Consider the following 14377-nt stretch of genomic DNA (forward strand, 5'->3'; position numbering starts at 1 on the left):
ATATACATATATATATAAAGATATACATATATATATACATACACACCGAAGAGCCATTGCATTATGACCACCCTCCATCTATAACAATGGGCTCGCCCAGGTTTTCATGCTTTCTCGCCCAGGAAATATTATTTTCATGGGGCACATTAGGACCCATAATCCTCACAGAACAATCCCTAACGTCTGTAAGCTACTTGAGCATAGTTGCAAACCAGGTTCACCCATTCATGGCAACAGTTTTTCCTGTATGGGATGGTGTTTACCAACAGGATAATGCACCATGTCATAAGGGTCGAATCTTCATGGATTGGTTCGAGGAAAATTCCAGTAACTTTCAAGTCATGTCTTGGCCACTAAATTCACCTGACCTTAATCCAAGAGAGCATTTGTGGTCCTACTTGGAAAACTAAATTCGTGCTGCCACGCTACCCCAGGTTGCAGGACCAGTTGGTGAGCGCTTGGTACGAGAAACCTCAGACTACCTAACAGCACCTTGTGGAATCAATGCCACGGCAGGTGCTAGCAGTTTTGAGGGCTAAAGGTGATCCTACATGTTATTAGCAGGGCGGTCATAATGTAATGGCTCTTCGGTGTATATATATATATATTCCATATCTATATATCTAGGTTCTTGATGAAGCAGAGAAGCAACGCAACGGCGGCTTAGGTAGTAAATACTTAAGTACTGCTTTGAAAAATTGGGAAGATGTTCCACCGATGTACACAGGATGGTTTATTTCCCCCCAAGACTCGGAATGTCTTCGATGCATTACGTCGCAGATTTTAGAGACACTGTCTTATTGTGAGGCTGTTCTGAAACATTTAGCTTCAGGTATGCTTTTAAAACTTTAAACGTGTATCTATTATTTAAGAAAAAAAATCATATTTAAGATTAATCATTGTTGCCAACAAGAAAAACTCATGTAAACCGCCATTCATCTGAATTCATAAATTTTGGAATGTGATGAAAAGTCAGCTAATTTCAATCTAAGCGAATCTCAAGTGCCGTTCTCTCACTTTTTTTTTTACTCAAATAGAATAAATTTTCCCCCTGACTTTTCTAGGTAGATTTCCATAAAATTTCCAGGATTTTTTTATAAAGAAAATTCAACAAAATTTCTATTTAATAAAAATGTAAATTGGAATCATAAATAAAAGCATAACTCTCAAAAGTATTAATTCTCCAAAAAAAAAGACAAATAAAGTGATTTAAATAATGCCAACTGTGCTTAGAAATAATAAATAGTCAAAACTATTAACTTGACTGAAAGGGATTAAAACTAAGGGACTTTTCTGGACAATAATAAACTACAAAAATTAGAAAGAAAAGAAAAATCGATAAATAAGCAGTTGTTGCAAAAAAATAATTGAAATATATAAATAACCTGTGTTTAATTGAAGCTAAATCGTATTTAATCAACATTTTTCAAAATAAAAACACAATAAACAATCAAAACCCAATATATTAGTAATAGCTAAAAAATTAATTATTTGAAAGACATCAGCAATAAAGCTTAATTGGGCAATACTAATTTAAAAAGAAAATAATTTAAAAAATAGAAAGTTTAACAAAATTTATATTTAATAAAAAAGGAAATTATAATTATAAATAAAAGCATAAATCGCAGGTATTAATTAAAATAAAATCAGATGATTTAAATAATGCCAATTTGATAAGAAATAATAAATTGTTCGAACTATTAACGTCACTGAAAGGGAAAATAAAACTAAGGGAATTTTCTGGCCAATATTAAGCAAGAAAAATTAGAAGAAAAAAAAATTATCAAGAAGCTGTGGCAAAAAAAATAATAAAAATATATAAATAATTTGTGTTTAATTGAAGTTAAATCGTAAGAACATTTTTCAAAATAAAAACGCAATAAATAATCATATTTATTACCGATATTTTAATAAGTTCAATCAAATTTTATTATACGCTCTTTTTTTTTATTTAAACAGATGATATCACAAATTATTTCCACCCGAGGCAGATGCTCAGCTGCTTGGCTGGTTATACGAAAGATCAGGCTGCTATGAAAAAATATTATATGTCAGATTTAGTAAGTAGTTCTGTTACTTATTGCTATGTGAATTTGGAATCGAATGTATTAACTTTTTTAAAAAATTTTCCCACATAAAATTAAATGGGTTTGATTACATTTCCCCCTAAAAAATATCGGACATTTTAATTTTTAATATCGGACATTTTAATTTTTAATGTATAAAATAAACACTGCTAAGATCCTAAAACTTTTTTTAATTTAATTTTAGCAATTCTATTTTTAAACATTAAAAAAAAGCACCGCTTTAATTACTGCCGATTCCATTAAAAAGGTTTTTCACGAAGCTGTTAACTTCAAATGACAACAGCATTAGCTTCAATAGATTTTAATAACCTTTTCAATTAACTTTAATTGTTGCTCACATTTAACGAGAGACTAGTCCTTTTCTTAACTTAAAAAGGTTTTATAAGATAAAAATGCGATTTTTTTTCTCTACCTTCTATTAATTTATTATTTAAATATGGTCATTTAAAACTGTTCAATGAAACAAAAGAAAAAATATTACCTCAGTGTAAGAAAAATTCAAACAAAATCATACATTCAAGAGATCAGAGGCTTCGCAAACTTATATTTTTAGGTGGGGATAAGTTCCCATTTTGCAGAATGAAATTTTCAATTTAATGCAATCATTAATAAGCATGTAATTTATTAACTTCAATAAAAAAAATATTTGGATGCTAATATTTTCACAATATGTTAATTTTTTCCCATCTACTTAATTATTCTAGTCAGTAACCTGCGATTGAATAATGGGTAAGGCATTGGACTGTTGTCAAGAACTGAGCTTTTATAATCACAAGAGAGCGCCGCTTCCTGCTTGCTATCCACCAAAAATTCTGACACGCTTCCTTCCGAACGAACTTCTAATTCTTTTCTCCTCAGTTTTATTTAATTCCCCGATTTTCATGTCTTGATATTTTTTATATTTTATTTTAACTACATTAAAGGCGTATTCAATGCCAATCTTTGGAGCTTAAAAATTTAATTTCACAATTGAAATTTTATTTTATAACCGTCGTTGAACAGCCGGCCCAATCTTGGGTTTACGCCTTGTAATTTTGAACCAATCCAGAAGACAAGGAAACTCCTGGATCAGTACAAACCAGAGGTATTTGTTATGGGAACATGGAGGATCTTGCGACTCGACAGATTTAACGCGCAAATAGGCAATTGAATAGCCAAATAGGCAATTGAAATTTAAACAAAGTAAGATGCATTGTTCATAATTTCATTTGTTTTCTAAGTTAAACAAGAGAAAAGGAATTTTCGTAAATATGCCGAATGGCCAAACATTTTTACTGTTATTTGCTGAACAGTAAAAATGTTTGGATGGTCACAGCGACCTAACATCCCGGCACCCCTGTATATGACCATTATTTGAAGTCAGGATAAGAAAATTATATTTACACCGTTTTTTAAGTCATTGTTGTGTAATAATAAAAATAAATAACTGGAACAGTTTATAAACTATATCCTTAAATTTCCTGTTATAGATCCAACTCTCATATGGGAAATGTTTTATCATCACAATTGTTGGGTATTTGGTGACCACATCTGATATCATTGGAATAGTTCATCTAAACAGAGATATGAAATCTCTCATTCTATATGATCTAAACGAAGACGACGATGAATCATTGGACCAAATGCCGGGTAACATATCACAACATGGAAAGACAGTGGAATTTGACAACAAAGAAATCTACGAACTAGGAAGAATCACAGAAAACGATTGGTTGGAAGGAGAGGAAATCAATATTGCCATGAGTAGTTTTATGCACATAGCTCAGAGAAATTTCAACGTTTTTAATCTTCATAAACTAAGAAAAGATTTTAAAGAGTCTTTGCAGTTTGTAACTGACACAAATGGCATCATACACCAAGATGTCTACATAGATGATGGAACCACAAAATTCTGCAAACTAACAGAAGATGCTTTATTAATCAAAGCTCCACAAAAAATATTGATGAATGCAATATTTACCGGATTCTACCCCGATTAGAATTATGTGGTGTTCGAGAAAAATTGTCATTCCTGTACATAAATGCATTTGTAAATATTACCTCTCTCATTGTTCATAAATATATAAATAAAATATTTTTAATTAAGGGTGTTTTTGTTTGAGTGAATTTCATTGAGATAAATAGTGGGTTGATTCATTTTCTGGCAATGTAGCGAAAAGTAAAGTTATTTTAAACAATTATGTGTTAAATACACTTATACATGGTGTACCATATGACCACACGTAATATATAGGTTTGAATCTTTGTCAATAATGAAGTTAAAGTTCATGCATAAGGTGCCTCAGATTAATATTTAAGTGATGGAAAAAAAAACACTATCGAAAGAAGCATGACTGGAAATATTAAAATCTGACTGATATTAAAATTGACCTACAACCACCACACTTAATATGTTTGAATCTTCGTCAATAATGAAATAAACTCTTGTAATATTATTTCAATATTTAAGTGATTATCATTGAAAGAGGTCTGATTGAAAATATTAAAACCTCTTTGATTGCTGAAGAAATTAGGGAGTGAAAAATTAATGGGGTAAAAGGAGGTATGTTGCACATCTGCAGTTTAAAAAAAAAAGACTGTGTCACTAGTAGTAAGATTGTTTTAATGCTTCCAAATTGTTGGATTCTTTTCTTTAGGCAGTCTAGGAAATTATGTGGTATTTGATAATCGGTGATTGATATTCCAAAACCAACACAAAAAGCTTATTTTCGTAAAAATGTCACTCACACCTTTCAAAATTGACTGCTTCAATTATTAGATACATTTCAAAGTTTAATGCCCTTAAAAATATTCTTAAAATCGAAAAAATACCATATTATGTAAGTAAAAATATTAAATTTAAATAAGATTTTCCTCATAAAATTAATTTCATTGCATTTTCGCATTTTGTTTGCAAAAAAAAAAGATTACTTTCTAAGATTTTGTATCAATAACATGATAGGAAAATCTATGGTTGTATTGTGAGTTAGAATGTAAAATTGTAAGAATAGAGTGCGTAGCGTTTTTAATGGTGCTTATTTTAATTTTTTGAAAGCCCTTAATAAAAAGTGCTTAATTTTCAATATTCCAAAATGAAATATTTTTCCTGTACTGTGTTGATTTTCTCACGAATTATACAAAAGTTGTAGTTTTTCACATTATTCTACTTTTTCACAATTCATTCAGCACAATCCATTTTGGCATATCGTTAGTCTGTAGCCCATGAAATCGCTAATCATTTTACTTGTTTAAATACTTGCATGTGCGTATACTGAGTTGAATTTGGTGGGAAGTATAAACTCTCGAATTTCTGCTAACCACAGAGACCAACTAAACATTGTCGAATATTTTTTTCCCTAATGACAAAAAGAAATTATTTCTTCTGTTAATTTCATAGTTGGTGAAGCGCCATTGTCTTCGTCACTGACAAGTTAATGGTCTTCTCGTGCTCTTATATTTATAGATCAGTACCATAATGAACTTGATTTCATTCACCTATTGCGTATTTTCATGTGGGTCCCCATTACAGTAATAAATCGCAAAGCTTCATCTCCTCTGAATTTCTATCTCCCTTTTATTCACTGAATTAAATAAAGATAAGAATTATAAAGAGATTTCTAATCGCAAGAATTTTTACTTAAGGAACTGCTCTATAATTGCATGTAATATTTGTGAACTTTTACTGCAGTTGATGACTTTTTTTTACTTTAGCCATTTTATTATTGTATTATTACTTCTAAAATTTTCATTACTCTTAATTTGTTTTATGAAAAAACTCAATAATATTTAGAGGCAAGATTTTAAAAAAGTATGAAGGGAGAAGCTTTTACTATTTAAATGCAACAAAAAACTTAGGTTATTCAGATTTGTTATTCCTAAAAACTTTAATTCATCTCTTAATGATTTGCTTTCAAAACAATTGAAATAAAATTTAAAAAAATTCAATTGCCTCAGATTTGTTAAATATCATGAGTGTAGGGACCATATAATTATTTACTTCTTACAAAACTGTTTAGTTTCGATACTACTTCAATACTCATTGTATTTACATTTCAAAATTATTTAAAAAATTTTTAAATCATTTTATTAAAGAAATAATGAATTAAGTAACAAATTTTATTGAAAATTTATTAAAGGTCATTCACTAATTTACATTTGTAATATGAATTTATTAAATTATGTTTGTATGCTTTATTCTTAAAATATCTTAATAAATTCGGTATGACCAATAATATTAATCTTATTAATGTTTTGTTGAATACTCTTACAAGTTGCTAAGTTTTAAACAAAATACACCCGATAACCCTTTTAAATAATAGTTAAATTAATTATTAATTTGGAATGATGAAGTTTTTTAAATAATTAAGTAATTATTAGTTTAATGAGTCACTCAATATTGAATATATTAAAAGTGTGTATAAATTATTTTTATGGTGGCTAATATAATGTAAAGAGTTTCTTAATTATTAGCCACCATTTGTCAGAAAATATTTATTCTATTATCATCATATAAAGTCTTTGAAAATTACTGCAACTTGTGCATGCAGTCTGTGGCATAACTACCACTACGAAAATTAAACATCAATTCACTGGTATATAAGACGTACTCCATGCCTTTGGTCCCATTCATTGACTCAGGGGACTTCCCCCGTACTCCATTCTCTCCCTAGCCTAAAGCCAAAAGTCTTAGTCACCCAAGGGCAAACATTATTCGATGAAGAAGTCGGATGCCCGCTACATATAACATACATTATAACACATATAACATTAATACATATAACATTACATATATATTATATGTAATGTAACCGTTACATATAACATAAGACGTGCTAACTTAATTCAATCACATGGTACCTTTTGATAGATGATGGTTGGCATAGTCGATAACTCCGCCCCGACAAGTTCGTCTTATATGCAGTTTCTAAGGATTCTTGTTCCTAGAAATTAATCTATCTTAAAAAAACATTCAGGTGACATGCGGCGAATTAGACGGGCGTGCGAATGTTTGGAAACTTTATATGTGAGACGAATTGCTTGAGAATCTTGCTTCACACACGATTCTATAGCAGCAGTGAGAATGCTCCATTACTGATTACTGCTCAAAACAGAACTGCGTGCGCTTCCAGTATGAGTGTTTCCTTAAATTCCCAAGACTTGTTCTGTTATACAAACATTTTGTTTTAGAAATGTGGCAACGCGATCACACAACCTTCAGTTTTGTTTTGTTTATTTAAGTAATGAATTTGACTTGTTTTACATATTATTTTATAATCTTAATAGCTTTTTAAGTGTTAAATAATTTATTGACATATTTTTGAAGCTGATTTGATAAGTTATCTGAATTTTGGAAGAATACAGCTTTCCTACTCAGCCTTGAACTTCATATTTCAAAATTATTGACACACTTTCTTTGGTGGTCACCCACCAAATCATTAATAAAAATTTCTTCTCGTTTTAAAGACCCTTGAAACAAGGCATTATTAATAGTAATTATTCACATTATACCAATTATTTTATTAATTACTCATACATTTATACCAATTATTTTATTCATTACTCATGCATTAATACCAATTATTTTATTCACATTAATCACTAATACAAATTATTTATTAATCACTAATTCAATTATTTTATTCATACGATTGTATAGCCTAAACAGCATGTCATAGATATTGTTTTAGGACTCTATTGTTTCAAAGTTTATGAACCTGTCATACGTTTGTTTTAATTATATACTATATATAGATGTAATTACTGCATTTTTAATGTAAAAAACTTTAAATTATGTCATCTAATCAACAATAGTTTAAGATATACTCGAATTATATTAGAACGAAATATATGTAGAAAAGAATTTCATTTCTTTTACATCTTCATTCTTTATTTCTTTCAAAGATTATTAATCATTAAATTTTTAAGACATATTAAACTATCAACACCTTTTAGTGTTGTTACAAAGTTATTACGTAGTATGTTCATTTTACTGCCATTTTCCTCCTGGATTTTTTTCAGTAAATCAATAATGGTGAAAATATCTAGGTGGTGGGTTTGTGTCCTTTGATTTAATTTGGAATGCCATCCTTCCACATGATTAGTTGTTTATTCATTTCCACTATTGAAATGCTTCCAAATGTTTCTGAAAAAATACAAAAACAAGATGCATCGCAATTTATGGCAGTATTTTGAGTATTTTTAAACACTGATACGAGAACCATAGATTTGTAATGGTAAACTGACTCTGTATTGCATAGTAAAAATTGATCTTACTACTTGTTCCAGAACTTTTTCTTGATTTTTAGCTTTAAAATACTTTTTCCAGCATTTCCCAACTTTTTACCTTGATATTTATACAAAGGATAAACTTTGAGATGATAATATTGAGATAAAATATTTATATTTCAACAGTCTTACATTGATTTGCAAATCTTCTGATCATCATCAGCCCTCTGCACCAGAGTGGTGTGGTTTTAATATACCATAAGTATTGAAAAAATAGTCCTATAAAATAATCCTATCCTATCTAAATAAGACACATTTTTTATGGAATGTGCTGTACATATTTTTAAAATAGTGTTTTGAATGTAACAATTTATGCATTGCAGTTTAAATGTGTGGTACTGAAGCTAAATAAAAATCTTTTGAGATTGAATCTTGTGATAAATAATAGTCTATTTCTTTAATCTTTCAACTTTATATACATATAGAAAAAAAATCCGTTCATGAAATTCAATTTTGTAAATTATTCTATTTACCTTTCTCCATATACTTTCTCCAAAGTGGAAGAAGCAGCCTTTCACCGAAGTTTTAGGGTGCTCTTCTTCGGATAATCTTCCAGGGCTCGCATTGCTACAATTTAAGAGTCCAAAATGCGCATTGTTAGGTTGAATGCAAGTTCTGCATTAATAGCTACACATTTTATGACTTGAAACACTCTTATAAGTTTCTTGCCTTGCAGGCAGTAGACAAGAAGAAAGATTTCAGCCATAAACCATGAATGGATAGTGTACAGTTGTTAAAGCAACCGGGGTACGATTTTAAATGTCTCATCCATCCATTGTTTAAGAGATGAACGCAGTAACTGCAAATTCTGAGCTATACAAAATACCTAGAAAAAATTATAACATTTTATAAAAAATGTTTATTCTCAATTATGCACACATCTTCAATAATTTTAAATACTGCATCTATGAAATGATTAGATTTAAGGAAATAGTGCTTAAATATAAGTTGTATTTACATTGTTGTTAATATACACTCATTGTTAAAATTAAAATTAGTGATTTTCAACTAAGTTTTACAAGATGAAAAATTATATAAAAGATATTGATCCTCCTAATCTGCCATGCAATTGAAAAAAACAACACAAGTTTCTCACAGTCAGTTTCGAGAAAAATGGGTTAAAAATTATTTTCTTTCTATAGCTAATGCTAGGAACACTAAAATATAATTTCAAGAAACTGATAAAACGAAATTTAGTTTTGAAAAAAATATTTTGCAATAAGTAGCTTATCATACAAAAATGCCAAAAAAATCTCAATTTTAAATTTTTTGACGCTTGCATTGATTTTTCTGTTGCACGTCTGTATTCCAACAGGTAATAGAGGACAATTTAAATGTTAAAAAGAAATTTAATGGAAAAATATTGTTTGTAGTTATTAAAAATAAAAATTAAAGTAATTTTCAGTATTTATAATTGTTATCATTAACTTAAACTTATATCCAACTTGAAGAATTTACTTCCAACACCAAAGTAAAAAAATTCAAACAAATATTATCATATTTTACAAGTTCAGAACTGTCTATAATTCTTTATTCAAATGTTAGTTTCAAAATTCAGTCAAGTTTATATTTGAAATACAAAAGAATTCACAGCGTTTTGGTAATTTGTAAATGAGTACTCATTTTTTATGATTTATGTCTGACCACTAACAGCTTAATTTGAACTTCGTCATTATTAGTTTTTATAAAACAAATTATTTTTTGATAGGTTATGATGTACTAAATAATTAATACAAAATTTAGATGATTTTTAATTTAACTTTATTTTAAAAGAGAGCTTTTCTAACAAATTTTGTGTTCATTTTTTTACGTCCAACACACATGGAATTGCCCATATAATGAATCTGTGCTTATAGCTTATAATCAAATTTATGCACATAGGATTATATATTCTTAAGCCACACTAAATCTTACATATCAAATTGTTTATAGTACTTAAAATGAATTAAGTCTTCAAAACCAAAAAATTCATAAATTAAAGGAACACTTTTATTTAATGTTTTTCTTTGTTAAAACTTTTCTCTTCATTTTAAAGGATAAAAGTGTGTAATCCATAGTATTCCAATAGACTAAAAATTATACAATCTAACATAGTTAAATGAAAGTTTTCTCATACGTTATGATATATTAAAATTTATTATAATGTATTTAAACTACCATTTAATGTTATTTAAATTAGCACATTTTTTTATACTCCTGAACTAATTCTGTCATAGCTTTTAAAGGTGTGAATTATGATTTAGCAATCTTTTCTTAATTTTTTTTTTATTCTTTCTCAAAATATTAACCCTTTAGCTAAAATTCAATTAACTCCTTGATATATCTTTTTATTTACAAAAAGTATTTTCATTTTATTATTTACAAAATAAAAATAAAGAATTATTATATAAAATAAAAAATTTGCTCCCATAGCAGGAGCTTTGGCGGCTTATTGCTTGATTAGTTAAGGCAATTGATCGTGCATTAGAAATGCGATCATCGGTGACTTATTATTATTTTCAGTTCGAGCCAGAGTTAAAAAATTTCACATTATACTATATTAATAAAGTTGATACTCACTTGTAAATTTTTGGGATAGGCGTTGTCCCTACTGCGACAACTCTCTTTTTTAAGTTTTCTTCAAATCTTTTTTTTCTTTAATTTACGTCGCACTAGAGCTGCACAATGGGCTATTGGCGACGGTCTGAGAAACATCCCAAAAGATGATCCGAAGACATACCATCACAATTTTGATCCTCTGCAGATGGGATGACTCCTCTGCTTTGGTAGCCCGAAGACCTGCTCGCGAAGTCGAGCACTTTACGGTAGACAGGGATGAGATTTTTCCGCTTTTTAGCGGATTTCCGCCTTTTTCACTTTAATCTCTAGAATTTCAGCATTTTTTTTTTTTAATCAAAAACACCAATTTTCTAAAAGTTTCACTTTTTTTTTTCAATAAATATTGAGATTTTTCTAAAAAATTCAGTCCTTGAAATAAAATAATTATATTTATTTCTGTTTTTCAAATCTAAACAGAAAATTTAAACTACATAGTTTCCAACCCTACATTTATGTGCAGAAAATATCTTATAAGATTTTTCGCATTTTTACCCGCCCGCCAGATTGCTCGTATTTTCGTAATTCAGACGTCCCTTCTTCTACGTTGAAAAAAAAATGGCGTGTGTAAAAAAAGAAAAGGTTGATATGTGGTGAAAATATTTATTTGCCCACTCAATTAATCTTGTAAATTTTTTATAAATTCAATGTTTAAATTCAATTTTTTATAAATTCAATTCAATGTTGTGATTCATTTCTGCGGTTGTAGTATCAAACATTGATTTTCGTATTTATATGATGTTTAAAAATTATGCATCGTGATTCGTATTTAAGCGATCTAAAAGTTACACAGCATGATTTGGATTTTTGAAATCTAATATCGAGTTCCATATTTACGCGATTTCAAAATCCATTATCGCAAATCATATTCACGCGATTTTAGAATCCAAGATCGCTATAAATCACGTAATAGTATTTATTTAAAGAAAGGGAACGTAAATGTATATTCTCAGTAGTTTAATGTGCTAAACTAGGCAGATTTTCAAGTAATAATTGTCTCCTTTGTGTGAACTGAAGAAAATATAATTTCCAACTTTATTTTTTGAATTGGTAATTTTACTTTTTTCTAAATGTTAAGTATCGATGTAATCATTCATATATTAATAAATTAGTACACAATTTTATATCATCACATAGTTATTTATTATCTTAAATTGTCCGGAATTCATTATTAAACGATTGCACACACGTAAGATTTACTCGCTTGGAAGTTCAGCTTTTTTGCCTTTTAGTCAATCTCATCCCTGGGTAGAACAGTTTAACGAGGACCAATACCGCACACCATCGGTCCATACGCAGACGTATTCCAGTGGTCACCCACCCGCACATTGACCGTAGCCAGTGATGCTTGACTTCGGTGATCTGCTGGGAACCGTGTCTTAACGATCAGTCCACTGCGGGACTTTCTTCAAATGCCTTCTTCCCCACCGCAGAGGATCAAAATTGTGATGGCATGTCTTCGGATCATCCTCCGGGATGTTTCCCAGACCGTCGCCAATAGCCCATTGTGCAGCTCTAGTGCGACGTAAATTAACAACAACATCAAATGCCTTCTTGGCAATTACCCCCTCAGCGAACTCGTGATTGTGTTGCCGGACACGTGCTTTTAAAACTTCATTTTCTAACGTTACACGCTTCGAGCAAGACTGCTTGAATCTCCAATAGCCTAATTGGTCGTTTCTATTTTTTAAATAATAGATTTCTTTATCTATTAGTCCCGCAGTGGACTGATCGTTAAGACACGGTTCCCAGCAGATCACCGAAGTCAAGCATCACTGGCTACGGTCAATGTGCCACTTGGTGGGTGACCACTTGGATCAGTCTGCGTAGGGACCGAGGGTGTGCGGTATTGGTCCTCGTTAAACTGTGCTACCGTAAAGTGTTAGACTTCGCGCGCAGGTCGTCGGGCTACCGAAGCGGGGGTGCCATCCCTTCCACAGAGGATCAAAATTGTGATGGCATGTCTTCGGATCATCCTCCGGGATGTTTCCCAGACCGTTGCCAATAGCCCATTGTGCAGCTCTAGTGCGACGTAAAGTAACAACAGCAACAACCCACATTGGCGAAAATTATGTCTAGTCCTTGGCATGATAGTAACTACAAACATACACTAACCCCTATGAGCGATTGGAAAGGGGGGGGGGTGTCAAACACAGATGCCCGGATGAAAACTATGTGTAACGACAAAAACAATATAAACAGCCTTTTAGGAATCCCAAGTCCAGAATCTACTTATATCTCGATTCTTATTCACGCGATTTTAATATAAAACATCGATTTTCGTATTAAAATCGTATTTCTTATCGATTTTCGTATTTAAAAGTTGCTGTTGTTGTAGTTCATTTACGTCGCACTAGAGCTGCACAATGGGCTACTTGCGACGGTCTGGGAAACATCCCTGAGGATGATCCGAACACGTGCCATCACAATTTTGATCCTCTGCAGAGGGGATGGCACCCCCGCTTCGGTAGCCCAACGACCGGCACACGAAGTCGAGCACTTTACGGTAGCACAGTTTAACGAGGACCAATACCGCACACTCTCGATCCCTACGCAGACTGATCCAAGTGGTCACCCACCCGCACACTGACCACAGCCAGTGATGCTTGACTTCGGTGATCTGCTGGGAACCGTGTCTTAACGATCAGTCCACTGCGGAACTTTAAAAGTTGCGCGTCGTGATTCTTATTCACGCAATTTAAATATCATACATTGCGATTCTTATTTACGGGATTTAAAAATACAGTATCGCGATTTGTATTTAGAGTTTTTAAAATCAAATGTGGATTCGTATTTACGCGAGTTTAAAATCCAATGTCGTGACTCGCTTATGCGGTTGTGATATCAAACATCGATTTTAGTATTTATACGTGATTTAAAAATAAGAAACTATATATATATATATATAACATAAAAAGCTTCTATTAATCTTTTTACGTTAGTTTCTTTGCTATAAAACGACTCCTACTTTATTACTAATTAATTATTCTATTCCAAATTCTTTCTCACACTTTTAAAAGCCACATCCTGTTCTTAAATCTATTTTTGGCTCAACTAAGCATTTAATTAAGAGCAGGACATATCTCCCTATGCTCTGTGTGGGAAACGTTAGATTTCTTTCATAAACCAATAGTAATCCTTACCACTTCCCTTTTCCCCTCAAATATAACAAAATAGAGGGAAATTCCTTTGCTACTTTCCCTAAGATAAAAACTTCAGCACACAGTTGAGTGCGATTTTGAGCTCCGCCTTTGCTAGAAAATGTCTTAAATATACTATGTGAAGTTAATAAAATATTTTTTGCCTTCCAACTGCTATCTGCGTGGCCTAACATCACTCACCATGACTGCTACCCTTTCAAGCCTAGCAGGATAAATTTTGCAGTTGGTTTGGCACTTTTTTTTTTCACTGGCTCCATTAAAAAAAAAAAA

The 14377-nt window shown here is 30.9% G+C and overlaps 2 protein-coding genes and 1 long non-coding RNA gene across 3 annotated transcripts in view; 2 read left to right on the forward strand and 1 right to left on the reverse strand.

Moving 5' to 3' along the window:
• Positions 1-4172, forward strand: part of LOC107446144 (2',3'-cyclic-nucleotide 3'-phosphodiesterase) — an 11233-nt gene extending 7061 nt beyond the window's left edge. Inside the window, exons 4-6 of the mRNA XM_043050827.1 lie at positions 628-832; positions 1960-2060; positions 3557-4172. Of these exons, the coding sequence (XP_042906761.1) occupies positions 628-832; positions 1960-2060; positions 3557-4066 (816 nt within the window). The 3' untranslated portion in view covers positions 4067-4172. The remainder of the gene's footprint in view (positions 1-627; positions 833-1959; positions 2061-3556) is intronic.
• Positions 4173-6943: 2771 nt separating this feature from the next.
• LOC107446140 (2',3'-cyclic-nucleotide 3'-phosphodiesterase-like) overlaps positions 6944-14377 on the forward strand; it is a 25681-nt gene continuing 18247 nt past the window's right edge. The window contains exon 1 of the mRNA XM_016060708.3: positions 6944-7555. The gene's annotated coding sequence lies outside the window, so the exon portion shown is untranslated. The remainder of the gene's footprint in view (positions 7556-14377) is intronic.
• On the reverse strand, positions 8073-12551 carry LOC139426700 (uncharacterized). Its single transcript, XR_011637925.1, has 3 exons — positions 10911-12551; positions 8825-9177; positions 8073-8208 (listed from the first exon to the last, which is right to left on the reverse strand). It is a non-coding gene; the product is annotated as an uncharacterized lncRNA (long non-coding RNA).

The sequence above is a fragment of the Parasteatoda tepidariorum genome, chromosome 10 (assembly GCF_043381705.1).
Source record: "Parasteatoda tepidariorum isolate YZ-2023 chromosome 10, CAS_Ptep_4.0, whole genome shotgun sequence".
Taxonomy (NCBI): domain Eukaryota; kingdom Metazoa; phylum Arthropoda; class Arachnida; order Araneae; family Theridiidae; genus Parasteatoda; species Parasteatoda tepidariorum.